Source organism: Neodiprion pinetum, chromosome 1 (genome assembly GCF_021155775.2).
Source record: "Neodiprion pinetum isolate iyNeoPine1 chromosome 1, iyNeoPine1.2, whole genome shotgun sequence".
In the NCBI taxonomy this organism is placed as follows: domain Eukaryota; kingdom Metazoa; phylum Arthropoda; class Insecta; order Hymenoptera; family Diprionidae; genus Neodiprion; species Neodiprion pinetum.
In genome coordinates this window covers 13,875,500-13,901,594 of record NC_060232.1, presented here as the reverse complement: position 1 = coordinate 13,901,594, position 26,095 = coordinate 13,875,500, and the positions used below count along the sequence as shown (strand labels likewise).

The 26,095-nt window shown below is 36.4% G+C and overlaps 3 protein-coding genes across 5 annotated transcripts in view; 1 reads left to right on the top strand and 2 right to left on the bottom strand.

Annotated features, from left to right (window-relative positions):
* Positions 1 to 3,313: 3,313 nt before the first annotated feature.
* On the bottom strand, positions 3,314 to 5,893 carry LOC124221980 (uncharacterized). The gene is made up of 2 exons (XM_046632488.2): positions 3,762 to 5,893; positions 3,314 to 3,407 (listed from the first exon to the last, which is right to left on the bottom strand). Exon 1 carries the CDS (start codon positions 5,501 to 5,503, stop codon positions 3,764 to 3,766), a length of 1,740 nt encoding a protein of 579 aa, XP_046488444.1. The 5' UTR covers positions 5,504 to 5,893; the 3' UTR covers positions 3,314 to 3,407; positions 3,762 to 3,763.
* Positions 5,894 to 6,350: 457 nt separating this feature from the next.
* On the bottom strand, positions 6,351 to 7,911 carry LOC138190901 (uncharacterized). Its single transcript, XM_069135569.1, has 5 exons — positions 7,884 to 7,911; positions 7,405 to 7,684; positions 7,238 to 7,361; positions 6,673 to 7,114; positions 6,351 to 6,589 (listed from the first exon to the last, which is right to left on the bottom strand). The coding sequence occupies exons 1-5, from the start codon at positions 7,909 to 7,911 to the stop codon at positions 6,351 to 6,353; spliced, it is 1,113 nt and encodes a 370-aa protein (XP_068991670.1).
* Positions 7,912 to 10,948: 3,037 nt separating this feature from the next.
* Positions 10,949 to 26,095, top strand: part of LOC124210922 (facilitated trehalose transporter Tret1) — a 75,497-nt gene continuing 60,350 nt past the window's right edge. The window contains exons 1-2 of one of the 3 annotated variants that reach the window (XM_046609426.1): positions 10,949 to 11,051; positions 15,493 to 15,646. In XM_046609426.1, coding sequence (XP_046465382.1) covers positions 15,508 to 15,646 — 139 coding nt within the window. In that variant the 5' untranslated portion in view covers positions 10,949 to 11,051; positions 15,493 to 15,507. Of the gene's footprint in view, positions 11,052 to 14,715; positions 14,814 to 15,431; positions 15,647 to 26,095 lie in introns of those variants that run through there. The other 2 variants (XM_046609380.2, XM_046609370.2) reach the window with 2 other exon arrangements.

The following is a 26,095-nucleotide window of genomic DNA, read 5'->3' as shown; positions in this document are numbered from 1 at the left end:
TTCCTCGTCAACATTAAAAGTAAACATTAATAAAGTAATGATATATTCATAAATGTGTATACAGGCGGCGTACGTGATACAACAATGTAGCACATTTTTAACCACAACCTTTTGTAATAAAAGGGTTCAACTTCTAAAATGCTGGCTTGAGCATAATTAAAAGTATGATCAAAATTGATTGCGTGTCTAGTCAACGTTGTATAATTATCACCATGCTTATGGATATTTCGTTTATGTTCAATTATTCTCGTATGTAACTACCTACTTGTATGACCTATGTATGACATGTTGCATTGGTTGCAAGGAATTTTGTAGACTACGCAGGAGCGCTTATCCAAGGGAAGCAGATCTTTGCCAGAGTCAAACATAAACGATAAATCATGTGCGTTTTTAGCGACAAATGGGATACCATATTTAGAGAAAATTCTGTTAAGAGACTCGAAAAGGCTGGCAACATACTGAATAGATACAAAGTTTTTAAGATTAACATGTGCAACCGATACGTCATTATTGTTGTTGGAACTACCAACAGACAAAATGGAATTGTATTTCTTGCGTATATGTTTGTTAAGAAGCGCAATTGGATAGTCATTCTTGCGTAGTACGTGATGAATCAAGAACAAGTTCTTGTTATGAAATTCAATACTAGATAATCTGATCGCTCTATCAACCAAACAATAGATCGTTCGAATCTTGTATGATCTGGGATCGTGAGAATGAAAATTTAGGTACCTTTGTGACCAGGTGACCTTATGGAAACGGTCAGTCTTGATAAGCTGGTTATCATTAATGATAAGTACATCCAAAAAACTGATCCGACAATTGCACTCTATTTCAGATGTGAATTGTAACCGTGAGTGGAATTGGTTAAAGACAGATAGCATTTCATCAACTTTATCAGAAGGAACCCCAGTGATTATGTCATCAACATATTGGATAAGCGCTCTTGTGTAGTCGACAAAATTCCTTGCAACCAATGCAACATGTCAAACATAGGTGAAACAAGTAGGCAGTTACATACAAGAATAATTGAATATAAACGAAATATCCATGAGCGTGATGATAATTATACAGCGCTGACTAGACACGCAATCGATTTTGACCATACTTGTAATTATGCTCAAGCCAGCATTTTAGATGTTGAATCCTTTTATTACAAAAGGTTGCGGTTAGAAATGTGCAATATTGTTGCACATCCCAACGCGGTCAACCGAAGACAAGATATTGAACATCCCAGCGCTATTTACACCTCTGTGATACATCAACCATAACTATTAATTACCGACTGAGCTTGCTCTTGATTTTACCTTCCTAACATGTTCTCACATGTATTCAACCCGTTGGCTTATTGTCTGTGCTGCTTCGAATGATTGAATTCGTTCTCCTTCCACTACACTCTGGACGACTCACATGTTGAAAATAGAGCTAGGTTCAAAAATGTCGTTTTTGCGATTTGATTCAATTTTACTAACCAAGATGAATTCCTGGGAGTTTCGCATCGCAGTTTATGTTTTTCAAAAAGAACATTTTTTAGTTTTTTTGTGTATTCTACCGTTTATTTATTAGTTCTACGTGTTTTCTTTTTTTCGAAATTGAAAGTTCGGTGCCATCATCTGGTAATTCTCTTTTAATCTTATCAGCACAATTAGCCTTGCTTATCAGATAAGCCTCTTACATATTAATTTTTAATAACTAACTTCTATTACGTAATTTTCTGTTCGTGACAGATGTTCCTTAAATATAATCGTTCTGAGGAGGGCCCCTATCCGGACTGAAACGTTAACAAGAAAACTGTTTTGTACTAACCTTCTTATCCAAGAATAATATTTACTCAACAACTACCGAGGTCAAGAAACCATTATTTTTCTGAAAAATGTTAGATACACGTGGTGACGCCATTGAGGTTTATTCTCATACGAGTTCGATAGAATATTGGTCGACAGTCTTACGCAAGAAACCATGGCCTATGAACAATCGGTATCAATAACGGAGTTGACAGAAGTATGAAATTCGTTAACAAACATAATGGTAGCCTAATAAATTTACCTCGTTTCCAGCCGCTTCGAAATACAGAATGTCACCCGGTAGCTTGTACTATGAGCCCGTCTGGTCTGAGGTAACTTATGTTGCTTAGCAGCGATTAGTACCAAATCTGACCATACAAGAACGGCGGCTGAGTGGGGAAGGGGGGGGGGGGGGGGGGGTAAGCGATGTTTTTCCGTTGCAATTCGATTTGGCTCACCGGGACATATGGTACTGGGGAACAAACTTGGTGTACGACGCACCGGAAAAAAAGAGAAAAAGAAAATGCGTTAATCAAACACGATGTTAGAACAGTTTAATATCTCGTTCAATGCCTTCGCCTTGGTAAATGGTAAGGTACGGTGTTGCTGTCTGATGGTAGAAATTAAAACTACTCAAATCGGGTCAGCTGTCACGAACATCTTATGCATAATGAAAAAATACTGAACTTGTATTTAATTATTTAAAACTTATCAAGTATTATTTGCACTTATGATTGATTTTGTATTTTTTCTATCAAGTGAACAAATTCAATACCATGATGGAAAATACCGTATATACTACGAGAGCGCGATTTTCCCGAAAAGAAAGTAAAAGCAAAATATTTTGCTGAGTTTATGGGTGCAGTAGTAAATCTTGTAAAAACTCAGATGTTCGGTTTCATTATTTTCCGAAACAAAATAAAAATTTTGTTAAGCTTAAAAATGCTTTTGGAGTTGATGACAAAATTGACTGTAGAAAAATGTGGTAACGAGTTTTAAAAATAGGAAAAGACATTACAGATTACATGCAAGTTTGTTCATTGCATTTTAAAAAGTCTGATTATTTTTTACCAGGTAATTATATTTATTTTGCGGCTACATTATTTGATGTTAATTTTTTTATTTCTTAAAATAAACTCAAGACATTATTTTGTTACGCAGATTTAGGTTCTAAAGGTAAAAAACGTTTCAAACGAAATGCAGTACCTTCTTGCAATTTGCCTCGTAATGATAAAAAACAGAATCGATTGAAGTTAAAAATAATGACAGAGAGGCAAGAAGATTACAAAGAGATAAAATATTTTCAACCAATCAACCTGCTTTGTTTCAGAAAATCGGATGTAAGTGTTTTGGCTCGTACAGTGTTTTAAAATTTGCTGCATAAGGCCGTCCTCTAGTTTCTCGGCTGTTTTTTTTATGGCTTTTTCAATAATTTTTTTACGGGCAAAGCATCGAAATAATCAATCTCATTATTTTTGCATAATCTTTATTAACATTTAAATAAGCTTTACAAATTTTTCGAAGTCAAAATATATAATAGAATAGCAGTTATAGTGGCCGACAGGAAGACATCAAGTAAAAGAGGTGCTTGACGGTGACCAAGATTGCGGCTGTTCTGCTTATCTGAAATCAAAAAACCAAACGGCATTTTAATCTTCATATTCAAGACTAGCGATTGAACTAGAGTGAATTCTAAATTACAAAAATTTACTTTTTTATACACTTTTGAAAATTACATTCTATTTTTTACTCATTTTTTCTTAAGTTTTTCGCTCGTACGAAAAAAACTATCGAAGCAATCATGATAATCCTAGTTCAATCGCTGGCTTATAATATATTAAAGATGCTGTATAAATTTGAACAAGATCGGTGCAATAGTTTCTGAAATATCGTGGTTACCGTTTCGAAAAATGGTGTTTCGAGAAAAACGCGTTTGAAAGTTCGCGCATGTGATTTATACTAAAAATTCCATCTCACCGTCAATCTGCTATGCCTGGACCATACAATAGGCCTTCCTCTTCTTCTTGGAAGTCACGCAGAGCTGCTCTGTCTTCTCTTTTCGCGATTCGGGCCTGTTTTACAACATCGCTCGTGCGCCTTTCTGAACGGTCGATCCGAGAGCTATCACGCTGTTGAACATATCCTTTAGCTTGTGGGCCGATTTTCACTCCCATGGTTTCCAAGGTCTTCAGGATAGCTTCGAATCCTTCGTTGAAGATTATGACAGCGAGAAACGTGGCGATTTCAACCACTTTTGGCCCAGAATGGAGGTGCTTCGGAGCAAAAGTCCAGATTAACGAATTGAGCGACTCGTTATTATTTTGAGTTTCCGATCCCAGGCATCTGCTTAACAATTCTTCTTTGGATAAATCCTCATAAATTGGCTTTATGACTTTTTGAACTGCTTCAGAAAGAGGCGGTTTATTGTGTTTGAATTGCTCAGCCTCTCCGAGAAACTCAGCTCTCCGCCATTTGCACCAACTAGATTCGCCTGCAGGACAATTTTGATGCTGTGGATTGCTGTCTGTGGAAATCTTGTGAAAGAATGTTGCCCAAATTTCCTTTCTCATTTCCTCGATAGAATCTGGATGTCTCCGAATAGCTAATCCATAATACTTTGTCATCTCACCAATCAATTTATCAGTGAGTTTTCCTGCACCTTTCCCACCAATGCCTTTATTAGATTTTTTTGCATTTCGGAGCCGAGTCCCCATCCTCTTTTCAACGTGTCCAACACACTCTTTTTTTACAACAACAACATCTTCTCCATATGGTTCTGCATTCAAAATACCTTTGAATGTCTTGCTGTCACCATTTCCTATGTATGTCGTATATTGAACTTGATGTTTATCTACTGAACGAGAAAACATTTTCACAACTGCATCTATTTCCATCTTCCCAGAACTTCCAGTATGATTTCGAGTACAATTTTCTTCATGATCAGCGAGCCATCCTGCATATCCAACTGGATCATTATTTTTTTTATTTTTCCACAAATTGCATCCAGCACAAAAACTACTCATTACACACGCATCAACCACTTTACCGGTGTACTTGGCAATTAAAGTGGAAACTCCGAATAAAGATGAAAATCCTCTTTTTCTCCATGTGCCATCTCCAGATAAGGTGAATTCATTTTCTGCTTTTCCTTGTTCTTGAAGGATTTCCTTTTCTTCATTAACCGCAATCGACAACACTGTATCAAAAACGGCTGAAGAAGCTGAGTGAATATTTTCTAATATGGAATAGTACGTGTTCAAAGCAAAACCTTGTCCCATATCCATCAGTCCACAGAAAATTCTATAGCCTTCATAACCGACTCCCAACAAACGCATCACGAAAACTAAGCGACGATTTATTTCGTAGGCTTTACCGATTTTTGGGCATGAATCTATTTCTTTTTCTTCCTCACACTTGCACGCCATAGAAATTTTAAAGCCCAATCCTCGTATATCACGTTGATGGAAAGTCACCGTACTTTTGCACTCTTTACAAATAACAGCCGAAGAAATGGTTGAAAATACACTCACAAAATTCAAAATACAATACAAAACAGTCTGTTCAACGTTCACTTCAAAATTTTTATTTTGACGAAGTTTCGTCGCTGACGCCGATGTAAACGACTTGTCTTGTTCAAAAGTGTGTCGGTTGCCTGCGAATTTTCGCTTTTTAGGTCGATCGTAACGAGCCGGGGCGTCTCTACTTCCTTTCTTGAACATTTTGAAAATTATTTTCAAAAAATCAGCTACGTGCGACTCGCAAGAGAAAATATAGTACGCTTCGCAACTGCCACAGCAAAACTGAACTAAAACTTCACGGCGTCTTAGTCAATATTCGAAAGCGTCTGTCAACGGTCTCGGCTCCCCTTTACTCGGGCCTAATTCACAAAAGGTTCAGGTAGCAGTTAGATTTAGGGATATCAATACAATGGTCAGCGCCGCTCGGCTTTCGGAGCAGCCCGGCGTGCGCTCCTGCTCCGTTCCAGGGCCGTAACTTGTGAACCACTTCGAATATCGAAAAATCCTTTGGCACACATTTTCTACACATGTTGTAAATGTGATTTATGAAAAAAAAAAAAAATCGATTTTTTCGACCCGAGAAACTAGAGGACGGCCATAAGGATTGATATCTATTATCAGTCGAACAATAATTTCTAACAGGTTTGCTCTTCTTACGTCATTTTCCTTCAGCGCTAGCTGAGTTTGTGCGTCGTAGATGTAATAAATTTGTCCATATCTCGGTCGGTTATTGTTTGCGGTCTCTGAACTTGTAGATATTTTGTAACTCACATCCCCGATTATTTTCATCACATATGATCCTCGATTCCCCAGATCTGCCACGGTGCAATTGAATGATGCGAACGCAAACGCGTCATTATATGATCGTATATGTTGTCTGAAGTGTCTTGATACTTCGTCATTCCCTTCTCGCAGACGTTGAAGTACATCAGGATATTCCGTTAATGGTGGTAATGTTATTTTTCCTCCATGACAGCAATTATTTGCCACCCTTCCTGTCTCATATTTGAACCCTTCTGCATTGCAATGTTTACATTTTACTTTCATTTCACCCATGTCTAGTTGCTCCAGTTTTGAAAATGCCTTTTTCAATATCCCCGTTGTAACGATGCTCAGCAATGATTTCTAGACGAGTTCGCTTAGAAAGTACTGGTTCACTATTCATTGCTTCCACTCGTTCTCTGTTTCTGTCTAATTCCAACCTGTCTCTGCTATCTTCTATTGTTTGGCTGAATACGAACAGTTTCTTCTCCGTCGAAGTCGACGTATCGCTGTCACTTAATATTTCTTCACAAACATGAATTTCAGATACGTTAATTTTGCTCACACTTTTTTTTCGTCTGTCGTTTCATCTACTCGTTGTCTCTTGCTGTCCAGTTCAATTCCTTCTGTGCTTAATTTTCTTTTCTTCATCAATCTAAGCTTTTGTTCGTTTGTTGAAAATTGGTGTTCCTTCTCCATTGATATCGATCTATCTCCTTGACTTGATATTTCTTCACTCTCCTCGAGTTCTGTTTCATTACTTACGCTAACATGTTTGCCAGTATGATATTTTTTGTTCGCTTCCCTATATTTTCGCTGCTGTTCTTGTCGTCTAAGTTTTCTCTCTTCTATATCCATAATATTGGTTGGTCGTCCTCTTGATTTATTTTCCAAATCAATAATCACAATCGATTCTTCTAATTCTTCGACACCCTTCGCTGAATTATTTTGGCTACCACTCATCATTGCTGAATTATTTTTGTTACCGCTCCGCCTGTTATTCTCTAAAATCAACTTCTTTATATTATTTTTTTCTCTAACTTTGCGTTGCTGTTCACTCCGCAAAACACCTCTTTCTCTTGTGCTCAACATAGATCCTGGTCGTCCTCTTGCCTGTTTATACGAATATTTGTTTGATATTATTCTATGGCTTATTTGGTTATTCGCACTTACAATTTTATTTTCCTTTTTCTTTCGTGATACGTCCGACCATCTACCGTCTCCATCGCCTTGTCTGCTGATTGAAACTCCCTCCTCCTTTCTCCATTGCCAACGTAAATCCTGGCTGTCCTTTTGACTGTTTGGTGATATACTTAGATTTACTATCATTTGCTTGTTACTTTTGATACTTATTACTCACTATCTGAATTTTATTTTGGTTCTGCACGACATCAAATTGTCCACTGTCTCCGTCGCCGGTGAAGAGTAGCGAGAATTGTCTTTCATCTTGGGATCCGATTTGGTGTGGATGAATTTGTTCTCCGCGATACACGGTTAAACATATCTTAAAAATGTCCGCAGCTGCAGCTAATTCTGCTTTTCCCCCGTAAATTCCATTTTCATTCATGTGTGATTTGTAATCACTAGGTGACCTAATCACGGCACCGTTTGACTCATTACCTGTAATAAAACCCGCAAATGTAGACCAATTATCAACTATATTTGAAACGATACTCAGTCTCACCTCAAGACTGTCATAAACAGCCGATGAGAGCTGTCAAAGGAAGTTTTGTTTGCTAGATGCTTTTTGTTTTGTTTTTGGCATCTCACCCCACCGCCAACTTCATGCGTATACTATTGTTATTATAATCTTTTTTACCTGTTGCTATTAAAGTCTTCTTTTTCATTTGTTCACGCGGGCAGGACTTTTTTATTAGATAGAGAGATAAAGGTGAAAATTGTAATTCATTGTTATATTTACAAAATTAATTGAAGTAAAAATCTAAACAATTTTGATTTATTGATTGCTTTAAGAAGTATTCAAACAATTTTTTTAAGTGAATGTACTTCATCATGATTTCCATTGAAAAACTGTATGGATTATAAAAGTAAATCATATACGCCCGTACGCATGCTCTGATAAGGTGGATTTCAACTTCTTCGAATAAAGTTTTTCTCTGAGCGACTTTTTAACATCATCGTCTAATTCCGGATCATTTTGTTTAATATTAAAGCAACTGTGACCACTCAAAGGCTTTGTATTGCATTGCTCTAAGCAAACATCACATTTCTATGACATTTCCTGTCTGTTGATGGAACGATTTTCAATCCAGTTCAATTTTTGCTAAAATTATAAAAATATACATTAGTAAGTTTAGTAGAAAAAAATTGAGGCGATTAATTTTGCCGAAGAATATTTAACATAAATGATATAATTTAAACCTACCGTGTACATAATAATAATACTGCAGTACTATGTTTGCATCTTTCACTCAATCCAGCTGTACGACTGCATACTGACGAAATAACCTTGTCACTTTTTGCAATCACTGTAGTTATTTCATGAGGGTCTCCTCAAGTTTTTCATGATTGCAAACAATAAGACAGTAATTCACATTGTTCATTATTTTCATTTAATATTCCCGTATAAATTAAACGATTAGAATTAACGATTTGCTCTCCTTCAATGAAATTCCGGCTTTTCCGTGTAGAACCCAAATGATCCAAAATTTCATTCAACGACAAAAACATTGTACTTATTGTTGGCGCAGGTCAAGTTATAAGCAATGATTGCATAATTATAGCTGGATATAAAACTGGTTTATTCAACGTATGTAATACATGCGGGGGTGATGTATACAGTACAAGGAGGAAGGAGGAGTGAGTGGCGTTGGCCGCGAATATATAAATAACATAGCGTCAGCCGCGAATATTTGAATATATATTTCTAACACTTATTGTTCTCGTAAAAATATTCTGTCAATTTTTTTTACAACATTCGATTATAAATACTCACTGAATTATAGCTCAGTGTAAAAATGCATTTGAAGAGTCGTTCGGGTCAAGTGTGCGCACTTAAGGATTTAGGTTCGTGTAAAAATTAAACAAAAAGAAATAAGGACAAAAGAACCCATGCATATGATAAAGGATTTATTGAACTAATAATTAAATTAAGTAATAGCACATAAAACTTTGACAATTGAAAAGAAAAAATGGTTAATGAAAAAAATTCAAAGCAAAGCGGGTCAAGTGTGCGCATTTCTTCGGGTAAGTGTGCACATTTAGGGTAAGTGTGCGCATTGTTCTTGAATAGTTATAGACTTGTTAACAACAAATTATTTTGAAGACTAGATAAATAAATAATGCGAGATCGACTTATTACAATAAAATCACATAAAATCATATGTCTGAGAATGAACTTAATGAAATTTTAAAAATTTAAAAGAAACTTTAAAATTAGTTGATAATTTTACGAGGATTATTTGTGGCAGCTATCACATTCAAAATTACCTCCTTCATAAAAGGTACATTGTTCATGCTACGTGGCATTGTGATCAAAAACTGAAATAAAAAAAACATCATTAGTCAATTTTTTTTACAACGACTTCATTGCTTTCTCACATAAAACAACGGAGGTATCTAAGTGTGCGAACGCGCACTTACCCGCGCACACTTGCCCCAGACCGAGATTTTTGATCGATACTCATGTAACTTTAGTAACGACTCTATGTACTCTGATTACTTTGTAACCACTGGTCCATCAACTGACCCGACTTCACTAGTTCGATCTTTCGCCACCAGTTGGCGTAGGTGCAACTCCCAATTACTATATTCCCGTCAGTACGTTGAAGTCAAAATTATCGGGAGAAAAATCTTTAATAAATGTAGAAAAACAATGGAACATCCACGGGCATGTCGCCAGTAACTACCTGCAGCGGAACAATGGTAGAAGATTGAAGATAAGTAATCCGTAATTAAAACAGACACTTTACAAAGGTAAATACTATTTACAAGATTATTTATTTATATAATGACGCTGATGGGAAAAGACGTTTTGTGTTTACAATTTTAATCCCATATACACCTGTTGTCCATAATGTATGTAGAGAATGAGCGAATGGTTGAATGAAAGGATGAATGCATATTTGACTATTAGTATAAATGAGAGAATAGAAATAAGGAAGAAGAATGTTCATAATTTTTAGGCAAATAAATAAGAATTGTAGTATAAATTAATTTCAATAAATGCTAGACAATATAATAGTTGTAAAATTGTTAAAAATGGATAAGCACGTATAAACATAGAAAATTATTACAATTTTGTCTATATTGTTACGTCCGGCGCACCACCTCTCTCTATTTTTCCTACTCGCTAACTCTCCCACAGTTCTTATATTAATATCATGGTCTCTGTCCTGTCCTCTTATCTCTACCTAGCCTCCCGCTACTCACTACCGCGCTAACTCATCTAATTCTATTCCCTTCCTCCAGCAACTTGACATCTTTTCTGCACCCGTACGTTTTTCGTCTCTAGAGACACTCCCATTCTAACTCTCAACAACGTCACATCTAGACTTCTCACATAGCTTCATACAGCACACTTCGTTCTTACCGCCATCTCAGCTTCTTCGCAATAAATATATAATTAATATCTCAAACAAACCCTACGTTATTCAACCTTCATACCGAGGTTGTCCTAGTACGTAAAAGTGAAGCCAAACTGGTTTATTCCTACCGCTCGGGAGTAAACCCCATTCACGGACGTAACGATATCAAGACTTTAGATTTCTACGAATTTAAGGTACATGTGTTATAGGAAACAAATCGATATTTTTACGTGGAATATTTATTAACGCTACTGTATCCGTAATAAAATCGACTTATCTCATACATTTGAGAATTTGATATTACAATGGTCAGGAACCGGTTTTTCGCAGTACTACTACTCCTGCTGCTGCTGCCGCTGCTGCTACCAGGTACTACCACTGTAACGAAAATAAGGCAACACAGGTTCTGGGACAAAATCGATTATGGTTCAGATTTTGCGGTAAGTATACACGAATTTCCCAAAAGCCCTTAGGTATGTGGCATCTACAATTATACAACAGTTGGTTGGATTTGGTGACATCTAAGTGATTTTGGAACGTACATGCGTAAAAACACAGGTAAAAATAGCATCGTATTTCACAATGCAGTAGAACCTCGATTATCTAAACCAATTGGGGCCAAGCCCAGTTCAGATAAATGAAAATTCAAATATTGGATTAGTAGAAAGGAAAAATCACGTTTGGAAACCATTGTGGAATGTCATATTATTTTTATTATCATATATACATATTTTTTTGACGTTGATTAAATATGAATATACTTAGGGACAGTGGGTATCGAGGATGTGACAATATTATCACTCGAGTTAAAGAGATTTCATTTTGTATTATTAGAATTACGATTGTTCTCATTGTTATCACTATTTTATTTTAATATTATTACATCCTCAATACCCGCTACCCCTAAATATTAGATATCATAGATTAATATATGATTTAGTGACTCTTCGCAGATACATATTTCCAACAAAATATTATTTCGTATTCCATTTCAAGTTGTTCTTATACTTAGCTTTTCTTACTTGAATTATGGGCACCTGTGCACCAGAGAGGATTTTATCTCATGCATACGAACAAATATTATTCACAAAAACAAACTGGCTTACGATATTTACGAGGATGCAGGGTCTGGTGCGCACGTGCAGCGTAATAAAACCTTCTCATATATCAAGTGGTAGCTGTTTTGGGTAACATTGGTACAATGTTAAAATGAGAGAGCTTATCCATACAGTAAAGATGACATTTTAACCGTACTTGTGGAAAGAGTGGGAATAAGTGTAACTAACTCACAACCCTAGGCTCAGGGGGCAGGAGTAAAACGGGTGAATAAGAAGGCCCAAAATATTTTCTACATTTACGAAATTTCATCCTCAGTCCAACTTTCTTATAATTGGGAAGAACCAATCAGGAAGCTTGTTAGATTTTACAAATCAAAGACCAAACTCTAACTAAGAGCAGTATTGCTCAGCTAGAACCAGGCATTTTTTAAAAATCAGCTCAACGAAGCATTTCGAAAACAACCTTACAACAAGCCAGTTTGGCTTGTTAAATTTTATGGAACAATCCTTCACAATCCTTTAAGCAATGCATTTCCTTTATTAATATTCGTTAGAGGATAAATCTCAAATTGTGAAGTGAATTCCAAGTTCGTCTGTTGTTAAATAATAGAACTTCTCTTATCTCTAAAACTACGTTCAATAACAATTTTAACAAACTCATTTTAAATACAATTAGTTTTCAATTATTTTAATACAACTAACTTTCGAATAAATTTTTTGTTGCTGCGTTTAATCTAAACTGTGAGTCGGATCAAATAACAATCTTTTAACCATCACTCAATATTTCAACGGGGATTTATTAGAAAACATAGACACTAATAAGCAGTTCGTTTTGTATCCAGTCATCACCGATCACGCAGAGTCCCCCACCAACCCCGAAATAATAAGGTGAGCGTCAAAATTTATTGTCAATTTGATCCCGCTCAGAAAAACAGTAAGTGCAGAATTTTTTAAGAGAAGAAAACTCGTCATCGATCTAAGGTAAATCTTGTTCAGAGATCCGTCTTAGAACTCAGCGTTTAATTGTCTCGCGAATTGGTTTGCCTCAAATAATCAATGCATATTTGAATCCAATTCGCCGCGATATATTGCTTCTTGTTTGACAAATTATGTATCCCTAGATCGTTCAAGGTATCGGTCTTTCTGTTTAAAAAATTGGCAAATATTTCTGTACGATATTTAAAGAGAAAAAGAAGACAGATTCGAAGAAAATAAAAAAATACACGTCGCCTGTACTTAGATCTGGGTCGCCGAATCTATAGGCCAGCGGCTCAATCGTCACGCCACTTACTCTAATACGCATCGAGTCTCACTAGGCGGCTTAAAAAGTATGCTGAAATCTGTGATGAAGATTCTCTCGAAAACGGCCCACCATTGGCACTAATGTCAAAACACGAGTTCGCTTATTTTTCCCCCCTTTCACCCCGTGAAGTTTCGTATTTTTTCATTAATACCAGGAGTAGTGCTCTCGCAAAGTACACTGGACTCACTGAGGTATGAATGGGTATATGAGATTTTTACGGTAAACGATTCGAATTCAGTGCAAAATTTGATAAGTACTTTTTTCTCAACACGAGGACGTTGATTCTTTCACGGTTTTAGCATAAGGATATCAAAAAATAAAAATATCTGAAAGTTTCACAGGTCCAAATTTCGAATCCGACGTTTTTTTTTTTTGAAAATGTAGTGTACCAAAGGACACTTTTGACACGACACAAAGTATAAAAAATTCATGATCATTAAATTTTATCACAGAACACTTGTACCGTGCAAAGTTGAAATAGTTCTCACTAGAACACACATTACAAGCGTCTGAAAACTATCGATATTTAATGAACATGAAAAAATCGGTAGTTTTCGGATGATTGTAATATGTGTTCTAATTTTCTTGTTTGTCGTAAATATCATCAGCGAGAAAATTACTGTGATGTGTGTTTTAATGATGATAACTATGCATTGTTATAGAGGGTTTGGAAAACTTGGAAAATCAGCCTCGAGGATCTACACATAAATTCAAAAAATATTCAATAGTTTACGAGTATTATAACTTTCGACGTAGAGTGAGATTTACCTATGTTAAATGAATGAGAAATGGAAATTAAAATAGCGACCGGTAGACTTGTGCTAAATAGCTCATCTTTTAGGACAATCGTTTTTTTAACAAACACTAACACTTGAAGGGGTAAAAGTGAAAAAAAAAACGTTTTTGTAACCACCCTAGTGTCTTGGAAAAAAACTATGTACTCCATTTTTTCAAATTTTTGTTGCTTTTCAACAAATGTTTATATACTGAGAATAATTGTAATGCAACAATTACACAGGAAGAGTTGTTATTTAAGATCATGATAAATCGAGACTGTTGCTTTTAAGTAATGTTTTGCTTGACAAGTGTTGTGCAGAATAGTTTATTGTAATTTTGACAGTAAACGAGGACATGCCTTGCTATAATTTCCTTGCAGAATTTTCACAGACGTTACTAGCTGGGGTAGAATAGTGATGGAAGAGTAAAGCTCAATGGTTTCGAGTTAGGTCATATTTTTATGTTTACTTTAAACTTAATACGGCCTCGATCACCGAAAAGCGAAACAAACGACAAACTTTATCATTCTATTCTATTGCGTGATGAAAAATCATCCATATCCTATGTACAATGACAGCTGAAATTTGATGTGATGAAACGTCTACAGAGTAAAAAATGCAAAGTAACAACTGCGAAACATTTGACAGAGAGCAAGTAAACAAGTTCAGGCGTGTTAGCATAAGTATTTAGATACTTCAAAAATAATTATCATCGATTTATTGTCGAAACCGCGGCCAATTAAATATTAAAGTTATGTTACATCTGCCGAAGAGATGTTCGTAAGCGTGTACACGACCCAATTCGACATTGACCCTCATCACTTCTATCACCGCTTCACTGTGACATAAGAAACAAAATTCCAGCTTAAGGCCCCAGTTTGACCTGGAGGTCGATCTCTTCAAATGTTCTCCTGGAAGTTAAGTAATAGTTTCCCGCAAGGTAGCCCTGCTTTCACTTCGAGGCGTGCTCCACGTCTGAACGATCGCTACACGGTCTAGTGTACAGTTAGTCGCCGGTCTGAACTGCCCGAGCTAACGTACTTTTCGGCTTTTGCAGATCTTGCGGTTGGTCGATGCGATTTCATGAAAGTTTTCTATTTTCACCTTGTGAAACGCGTATTACACTTGTGGTCTTTTTCGATCTGAATTATTTCTGTATTCTACCTTAGTTAACATAACTCTGTTTTACATGTGTAACTTTGTCACAGATTTGCTGTTCGTATTAAATAAATGTTTGTCTCACGACGATTAATGTTAACCTGCTTGTGAGTGTCGCGTGACAGCCCACCGTTCATTTGTTGCTTTCACCGACTTGCTTCCTCGTCATTCTATAATCATTATTTTTCGATGTTCATGCTTGAGATAACATGGCAGAGTAGAATTTCAAACTTTTTCTTTGCTGAGACGAAGTGTTTACGATCAATCAAGTTTCAAAAGATAAGTATTCTCCTGCTTATTCGGAATTATTGTATTGAAAAAGTTCCGAAATATTATTTCAAATAATATTAAATAATGCTTTTCTTCGCAAAAAAATTTCTGGCATCAGACTATTTCACATAAAAATTTGAAATATTTTGAATGCTTATTTTTTATATGATCTAAATCAATATTTAGCAACTTAATGAATGTAAGAAATTCAAACAGGATGAAAAATACTTGTTTTGTGAAACTTCATTTATAGTTTGAATTTCATGTTAATCAGCAAACTTTGAAGTTTCACCGATATCATCCTTCAATGTTTCAGCTAAAGTATTCTGCAATGGAGGATAAGACAGGTATCAAACAACTCAAGCAGCCTTTAATATTGCCCGAGTGTCAAGGCGTTGTAGATCCTAAAATTCAAATCCTTCCATCGAAGTCTCCGAAATCTCAAGCATCATCGAATGCCATTGACGATGGTAAGTGTTTCCATATGAAATATATTTAAACCATACTAAAGATAAATTATTACAATCGGAAAGCCTAGAAAAATAGATTTGAGACCCGTGACGCTATTCAGATGTGACATTGGCTCAATGTCGTCTACTGGTCGTCAGCTACGAATTTTACTACATCCTGAACTTTAAAAAATATCATATAAAAAACTGGAACGCTCACACACCGTTCTCGAGTATGCCACTCTAGCGCGACCTTGAATCATCCCTACTACCGTAACCTACAGTCATCCGCAAAAACAAATCATCTCAGATACATCAGGAGAAAAATATGTTTGATCAAAGACAACGGTGGATATGCGCTTTAAAAAATACAAATTGCTACTACAACTTTGATGATAATCACATAATTTCCGTGTAGATTATGATGAATCTTGCATGCATGTAACTGATGAAATATCGAATATTCGACTAACTTATTGATGTTTCTGTATTCCGCTGCGTGCTTAGCGGAACAGAGAGAGGCAAAACCACCATGCGAATGAACCCTAAGAGAGACCTTCAAAGGAGAATCTGATAATTCGAATCGAAATTTAGCGCGTATTTCAATACACGTAGCATCCAACGCATCATTTTTAGAGCCTACTTAGAACTTCAAGTTCGTAATATGAATTTTCACGTCCTTCATAGTCAAAAAGTAGGGCCCAGTTTAATACTCGGAGCGTCCAGATAACCTCTTCAAGCACTGATAAACCTCTAACTTCTATTTTTAACTTCCAAGTCACGTAGGATTAAAGTTCACCTATTAATTATTACACATGCATTCTATTGCTTCTAGTATGTCTGCAATTTTAAAATATAAAGTTTTCCAAAAAGGGAGGTAACTAGCCAGAATTCTTCACCATGGCAACACTGAGAAAATAGGAAAATGCAAGTACTTGTAAGCTAACATCAATACCGGTAACAGCGTGGTGAAGAAAATTTACATGAACGAATGTTTTCTGACTCCATTTTTGTTTCCGCTATAATTAGTATAATAATTATGAATATTATTTGTTAGTACAAGGATAGATTTATACATCATGTTTTGATGTCTGTAGATAAGATATATGTAAAAAATTACTGCCCGCTTAAATAACCAAATGAAATAATGAATATTTCACTAAATAAATAATTCAATAAACAAATACATCAATATATAAATAAACAATATATTGTTGTACTAGAATTTAGTGTACACGTATATTATAATTCAATATACGATATACAACTTGGTTAAACGTCCTCCCGTGGAATAATAGGATACTCTTGATGCTGATCTGCACTGCTAGCATGGCCCTAGGTGCCAGGATGCAACGAGGGTTTTGCGAGTTCGCGCCAGACTCTCATTAGAAATTACACTGAGAAACTTTTTCTGGAAATAACTGGTGAAAATATATCAGAGTTTGGTATATTATCCTATGATTTTAGAGATAACGGGATAAAAATTTTGATTGTATCCTCATATCGAAATTTGATACTGGCATACCAGATCTTAATGAAATAATACAGAAAATTAGTGTGTTAAATATGCAGTATCCTGATTCTTTTTTTGGAAGGTTTAGCGTAGGAAAAATTGATATGCTTCTTAGTAAATTGTCGCTAAAATTATGTCAATGACGAGCATAGTGAATATTATCAACTCGGAAGTATATTTAAAAAATTGATATGGTTAATGTCAACCAACAGTGAAACTGCAAATGAGATTAGAAATTGAGACAGCAGGACTTAATTTTTCGGATGGTATGTACGAAAATGTTTCTCGAATCTCTCTCCAAGTGGTTACGATCTTCGCCGAGAACGCATGAAGCTGCCACTCTGTATTAGGGATAGGCGGATATAAGGAAGATTCCTAAAATTCTTGTGTCTTGTGCAAGGCTTAGAGAGCCTAGCCTTACTATAGACAGCTCCGTAGAAGTATTTCAAATAACCCCTTCATTTTAAACCGAATACGCAAAAATTCACTCAATGATGAAATGAATAAGATATTATATAGGTATAGATTTAGGTTACCACTAAGCGATTTGTGGAATTGCACCGATTCAATTGGTGTAATATTTCAAGCTTAGTACACGTAGAAGTTTCCGAGATTGTAGAATACGTATCTCTACGTTTAAGTGACAAGTGTATTGTATTGCGTGATATTGTTGTGTAAGGTGTACGTGTGTACGTATAATACCAAACTTTGATACATTTTTACCAATTATCCACATAACTAGCTTCTCAGTCTAGAATGCAACATTTTGTTCAATAAAGAGGTTTTCAATTCACATACAAAATAAACTTCTACAGACCCTCGAAATACTCACAACGGTAGGAGTCGAAGGTTCAAAACAGGCGCTAGACTTGGGCGACAGGATGCAACGATCGTCTTGCGAAGTTCTCGTGAAGCCCTCATTAGACTCTAGAATGCTGCATTTTGTCCATTATCTACTAGTTATAGCCGCTAAAGAGGTTTAATCCCACGCAAAATACACCTCTGAAGACGTAGTGTTGCCTGGGCATTCGTTATCGTCTTGGCGAATCATTTCGTATCGGTCATTTCCTTTGACTTGTGGGATTTTATACGGTCTCAAATACATAATCAAATACATTGTCGGAGAAGAATAAAGAGGATGCATCATCAAGTGAATTCGAAACTTGAACTTTGAATGAGTCCGCCGTATCAAGCGTCAAGCGTTATTCAACATGCTTTGAATATAGAACAAACAAATGGTTTGTTTATAACAACGCTTGGATGAAATCGACTGTCTCGGAAAAGCAAGCGAATTGACCGGACGTGTTGGGATCATCGCGCTTTTTACAATGAGCAATCCACGTAAAGCAAATTCTACATCCTCTCCGCCTTTCCGAGGCTTCACCCCGACATATATAGATTTTTTTTTATTGTCAAACCAAGCCCATACTGAGTTCTCACGATGGCCACCAAATCGCTAACTCGGTATTGGGCAGCTGGTTCGCAGTTCCGACCGTGAATCTTCTTATTTTCCTGCTCAATTTCCGCGATATTTTCTATCACGACTACACGTGACTCCTCTCGTTCGTCGTTAATCAGAGATACTGCATTCTCTTCAATCAGTGATAACAGTTCGTTGTCTTCTCGGTGACGTATTTTTACTCCGAAGAACACCTCTAATGTACTGGTTCCCACACTCCTCTGGGAAGTGCTTTTATTGCACACTAAACGTTATCGACGTGTCGGAATCCCTTGTCGCAACAGTCGAGAGCGAGCTTCGTGAGAACTGAAATGATTATCCGGTTTATGTGTTCGACTTGTTCGTTTCCTTTCGATGCCCCTGTCGTTATCACTACGTGTTCGATATTCTCTTCCGTACAGTAATCTCGAAACTCATTCGATGTGAACGCCGAACCGTGATTACTGACAATACGCTATGGATTACCAAAGATCTTCTTATCACGTTTTCCTTTGGCAAGTATACACGTCACACAGCAGCTTACGCACTCCTCGAGCTTCTCGGATAACTTTTAAATACAGTATTCCGATTTGATACTCTCGAGCATTTTTTTGACACTAAAATGTCCATTTCCGTGTGTCGTACGTATCACATCTTGTTGCATACTCGTCAGCGATACGACGACGTTCTTCTCACCTACTCGCTTCATTAGAATCCCGTTTTCGTACACGTAGTATTCGTATGGTTCTTTCTCTAAAATAATTTGATTGCACGTAATCTCTCTTCATCTTGTTGTTTTCGAATCATCGGCATGTTTTATATTTAAACATATCTCTGAACCAACTCTGACCGCCAACTTTGAAATTTGAACTTTTGCCGACTTTCTCGGCGATTCCGACCACTGTACCCCCCCAAATGAGCCGCCACTGCTTGTGGTTCAGGCCGGTTAATGGTATTCACCGCTATCCTGGCGATCTCTCTCTCTCTCTCTCTCTATTTTCTGTATAAGTGAATAATTTGACTGATAATGAGATGGAGAAGGTGTACCTTCCGGGTTGTATAAAGGCTTTATTAGATTTGAGAAATGTGTAATTGCGTAACTAGGTGTTTTGGATTAGGAATAGGTGAAATGATTATTTAGACTGAGATTGAACTTGGAAGTTGGAGTTTAAGTTGATTATATGAATGTTGGAATAAGAATGAATCTGAGGTAAAGAGCAGGAGTAGATGAAAGGTGCGCAAATGGTGGGAAATAGAATTAGCAGAGTTGGCAAAAAGCAAGTGGCGTGAGCCAGAATGGAAATAAGAGCGCAGGAATAAGATGATAAGGTTCTGTAAGGATCGTGGGAGAGTGACGACACGAGCGAGCCGTGTGGCGATAAGCCGGACGTAACAATTGTAATAAATTCTATTAGTATTTGTGTACATATTACCTACATTTTTTAGGTAGATGCTTCCATTCCAGACAGTCTTAAACAAGAGGATTTGATCCATCCGCTACATCACCATCAGGTCCTAATGTATAATGAAGGAGGCATCTGCGACAACTGGCAATGTCATCCATTTTCATATTCTCCGACAGTTTATCCTATACCTCATTGATGGCATTTGATGCGAACGTGTGGATGAATTCTTTTGGAAAAAAGGCATATCCATAGACCTTATTGCCCTTAAAAAACCCAATTCTTTGTACAGACGGAACGATTTCCCAAGAGCCGGTACACTCCTTCAAATACCAACTCAACTGCTGCACACTTTCAAAGGCGCAGTTGTATGATGGGATGTACTCAGGGTTGTTTGTCGTCATACGAAATCGCGCCTTCCCCCGCATGCTTCCAGATTTTATCCGATGGAAAGTATCTATGACTTAAGTCAAGTCAGGGCGCCGCGCCGGTTCCGTATATTTCGACGGTTGCGTCGAATAACCGGCTATATCGAGTTCGGCTTCAAAAACCGGCTACTTCAAGTTTCGCTTGAAAAATCGGCTATTTCGAGTTTCGCTTGCAAAACCGGCTATCTCGAATTAAGCTTGAATAGCCGGCTATTTCGGGTAAAGTTCAAAAACCGGCTATTTCGCGTTTGAAATTTTTTCGGCCGCAAAGTAAGTTGGTAGCACTGTCTGGCTGAACACGAAATTCGTAAGCGCCTCACAAAATTCAGGCAAGCTCCGTTTTGTGAATATAGGTATTATTATATATGCTTATCTACATAATTATAATGTAGAAATGAAAGTATAAAGTATCGGACGTATGTTGGGATGAAATTAAACATTATCATTTTGGCATAAAGACGTGAAATTGGTAATGACATTAAATGTCATGAAATGAAAGTGTAAAGCATCAGGCGTATGTTGAGATGAAATAAAAGATTAACATTTCGGCATAATGACATGAAATTGGTAATATCATTAAATTGGTAATGACATTAAATTTCATTATGCCGAAATGATAATCTTTTATTTCATCTCGACATACGCCTGATGCTTTATACTTTCATTTCTGCATTATAATTATGTAGATAAGCATATAATACCTATATTCACAAAACGGAGCTTGTATGAATTTTGTGAGGCGCTTATGAATTTCGTATTCAGCCGGACAGTGCTACCAACTTAATTTGCGGCCGAACAAATTTCAAACGCGAAATAGTCGGTTTTTGAACTTCACCCGAAATAGCTGGTTATTCAAGCCTAATTCGAGATAGCCGGTTTTGCAAGCGAAACTCGAAATAGCCGATTTTTCAAGCGAATCTCGAAATAGCCGGTTTTTGAAGCTGAACTCGAGATAGCAGGTTTTTCAAGCCTGACTCGAGATAGCCGATTATTCTACGCAACCGTCGATTTAACGCAGTGTCCTGATTTAGAGACTTAAAAAAGGTGATTGTCAGTGGTTTTATTTTTGGTAGGGAAAGAAAGAACGAAGCTTCTTAAAACTTCGAATGTATCTTAACTCATATTTGAAAGGTACGAGCAAACATTTTTGTCACCAAATTGTTGCAAAACGACAGCGTTATTAGTTGACCCGTTGACTGAAGAATATATATTTAGTCAACGGTTGACCATTAAAGTGCCTCGTCGCTAGAGACTGCAATCGACAGGAAAGATAGAGTATTTCTTGTCTAAAATGTGAAAACTACAATTATATTTAATTGCCACATAATTTAATTATCGATGTACTAAAACAACCCCAAAAAAAACCGTAATATCATATTAATTTTCGAGCTCGAACGTAAAAAGTGACGATTTTTACAAAGAAAATTCTGAACGAAAATGAATATGATTTCACGAGTTTTTCTGCGTTTTTTAATTCATCGCTGATAAAAATATATGTCAATTAAAAATAATCTTAATCTTCACATTTCAGACAAGAATTACGCGCTCCATCTTTCCTGTCAATTCGAGATTCCAGCGACGAGGCGCTTCAATGGTCAGCTAACAACTTCGCCATTATGCGACAATTAATGAAAAAAAATTTTTCTCTTGTCCTTTCCAAACGTGAGTTAAAATAAACTCGAAATTTTACGAATCTTCGTTGTTTCTCTCGCTATCAAAAAAAAAAAAGACGACAATCACCTTTTCGCTCAAAAATCATCGTATTTGATTGATTTTTTATAAAAATATGTGTACTTTTCCCGATCTTTCGTTTGGCAGCATTTAGAGAACCCATTTCCATTTTGAACCGACATAGAAGTTATTGTTTCTCCGTTATCTGATTTTATTATTGAACTTTCTTCGTTGTTACATACATATTTATCTGTACAATTAGTACATAATAGTACAAAATAAATCATTATAATCAACTATATTCATGTAAGCCAATAATAAAAAGTTGTATGTTACTATTTGTGCACGGCGAGTATAACATTTTTACAATATTTAATGGCAATTGTAATTATTTTATTGTATTATTTCATTTTTCGTGCAAGCCTAAATTCAATAGCTATCGATGCGCTAATAAAATTCTATGATCTTTTATATAATTTTCTCGCAATCTTCTTGGTATTATGTAACAAAAAAAAATTATGTTAATCCTTATTCTTCACGTGTTCTAATTTTGATTAAAAAATGTTTATTAATATTCGAGGTGTACCCGTAAACGTAAATTGTTAAACATCTCTTAAACAATCAACTTTTTTGAAAATAAGTTGAATGCAAACTTGTATTTTTTCACGCTTAATCGATTGCAGTTGTTTAAATTTACCTAACTCTCTCGATGATGATGGAAATAAAACTTGCGCAAATTTTGTACCGTTTTCTGCAAGCAAAGACGGTCAAAGTGTAAATTTTTTTTTATATAATGATAGTAGGAGAAAAAAACTTATGCGATACTTGATAGCCGATCGTAATTTTAACGGTTTCACATCGTTAAGACGTAATCACTTGCAATACTGAACTCCGGTTTCCGGCAACTTTTGTACAACACAAATATACAATTTTACACAAATTTTCAAAAATATGCAAAAATTATTTCAAAAGTTGTAGTGAAACGACAAAAGAACAAATAGAAATGAATAAGTTCCGATTTCTTCATTAAAACAAAATTATATTTCAAAGTACATAATCTTGTGTAAAATTTTCCGCCAAACATATTTTATTGGGAATTTTTATGAAGCTGAAGCTAGCAGCCAAAGTTAGCAGTCAAACGTGTTCAATGTTTTGGAACTATAAAAATGCAATCCACATTTATCCTCATAATTCTATAAAAATATTGGGGGTTCAAAATATTTTACAAAATTTTGATTTTTCGTCTCATTACCTCATTGAAATGAACAATAAAATTTTGGCTGCTAATTCTGGCTGCTAGCTTCAGCCTTGTGGAACTTTTTTTTTACGGCCAACGGGAAGCGAGATAATCGACAAAAACAAAAAAAAAAAACGAATTTCGCCTAGTTTTTGGACATTTTTGAAGAATCCCAACTAAATTGATCCACTAACATTATAGCACATTATTGGCGATGCCTATCTGTACCTATTGAAAAAAAATTTGTTTGCACTATTTCCTAGTTTGACCTGACTACGGCGCATGAGATGACAAACATCGCTGAACACTGACAGGCTATTCCCACCAGATTGAGTGAACCTTTCACACGTGACCTTTGCCAGTGTGAAATTCGTTACAGCCTCCAGTTTCCAGAACGGCCGAATTGCCTGTAACTCGCACAAATTCTCCCTCGTACTTGTTGCACGGACAAAAATCACGCGCCCCTCCCTTCGTCTCCCATCCATAGCTATCGACGGAGAGAAGTAAGGCATATACAATGTATTTATGCAAATCTTTCTCAAGCTTGTCGCGCAGACAACAGTCTAGTGCCCCTCGCTCTGACTCCCATTCTAGACCAAGCAATAGAGAATTTTGGATGACAAAAATAGTAGCTGGATACCGTTTGTGCCATTACACGAAAGACAGTCCGTACTTATATTCTGCCATCTTTTGGACACGCAACTATGGTTTATCAATTTTTTATAAACATTTAAGAGCCAAAAGTCGTGTCATTTTTAGTTTTTCGCTTGTAAAATGAAAACTAATGAAGCAATCTCGATGCTCTGCACAGACGAATTGTATAAATATATATACCTGTATGTGTACGCGCGGACACAAGCTTATTACTCTCGCTGGCTCGCGTGGTTCGCATCGTAAAATCCTGAAATCTGGCTTGAAATTATTCTGAAACGGTACGGTGGAGTATACTGCACTCAGCGAGGGCGGTTTCTGTCACGGTGCCCTTTATAACACACTCGGGTTTCATAAAGATTCCAAGAAGCGTTTTCAAGAAATTCACCCAAACGTATGACTCATGAGTTGAGAGTTGAAACTTTGACAATGAATATTTCGATATTGGCACGGTCAAGTTCACTCGAAACTCATGTAAAATATTGTAATTAAAGAATATATGGGGCCTTCGACGTCAGATCGACCTGCCCAAGAGCTTGACCCTCTTCGAATTTGTTTAAACTTCGTGAAAACTTTCTGTTACTTGTCGAGGGTGTTGTGATTTTTTTTCGATTTTTTCTCGACGACATTTAGACGTTAGCATTCGGTATAATATGTGCGGAAATCGGAAACGTCCAAAGTGTAATTAAGTTTTACTCAAAAACTATTGATTGTATAAAAAAAAGTTGCATATGAAAAAGTTTCAGTTTTGAGTGAACTTCAACGCCCAATTATGCAAAAAGTTATCGGGGCCGTTGAAAGCCCGTAAAAAGTCAAACAATGTTAATTTTTGAGATTTCTCAAAAGCGGCATAACTTTTTTCGACAAAAATTTCAAAGGATGTTCCTTTCTTACTGTTCAAAACTTGTGTAAACTTCATCATAGGCCGGAATCTGGTTTCCAAGCTATGAATTTTTTTCAGAATTAAAAAGAAAAAAAAAATTATTTTATTTAATAACTTGTTATGTCCGGCGTATCGCCACACGTATCTCTCATCTTGACACTCTCCCACGATCCTTGCAATACCCTTATCATTTCGTTCCTGTCCTCCTATTTCCATTCTGTCTCACGCCACTCGCGTTTTGCCGACTCTGCTACTTCCATTTCGCACAATTTTGTACACCTTACGTCTAATCCTCTTTGCCTCATGGCATTCCGATTCCAACGTTCGACACGAGTAGAATAGATATGAGAGTTGTAACCCCAAAAAAATGGCGGCGTATCGGCAAAGTAGCCCCGATTCCTACGTTACCGACAGCCGGTATGTTACCTCCGCGATGGTAAGCCTCACCCACGATATTGTTACCGGCTGAAGCGTTAACATAGATGGCGCCACCCGTATTTTTGCTCGATTTTACCGACAGAAAGTTTGACAATGAAATTTTTGTGTTTACGGATTACAGAGCAGCTATTTTGATTTTTTCGCCGCCGGATGAGCGGATACTTTAAATATTTACCGTTAGATGGCGCAAATTTCTTACCGGCGAAATAGTTATCTCCGATCTTACCGATAGTTGGTATTACTGGGCGTTGTCGCAGGTTTGCTGCATTATAGATGAATCGATATTCCACCGATCGACTCTGTGCTGTTTCCAATGCTCGCCGTAAGATGGCAACTTTTTTTTATCATATGGTTGAGTGAAATAGAACGTTTAAAAAAATTACGGTTGGATGCTTTGAATAGATGTTTCTTATTTATCGGCAATTACATTCTGTTTTCGGCTTATACATAATAATGGTAATAGATCATCTTATTTCAAATTGAGCAAATAACCTTACACACATTTTTCTTTATTCACATAATCATAATTAAACATCTTATCCCAAAATTGACTTATACTAATTTCTTAACCGTACCACTAATCGGGCTGTACTCAACAATACAACAATGTTCTGGAAGGTGGATGATGCAAACGACTGATGAGCATGAATCTCAGAGTGCGCAATCGATTCGTCGAATACCACAGGTTTCTGTATTCTTATTATTTCTTCCATGGTAACACGCACAGGATGCAGTGAACACGAATTCTTATTTTCCAAAATTTCCACGTAATCGAAGACCCAGGCTCTGGAGAAGCCGAACGTTCAAA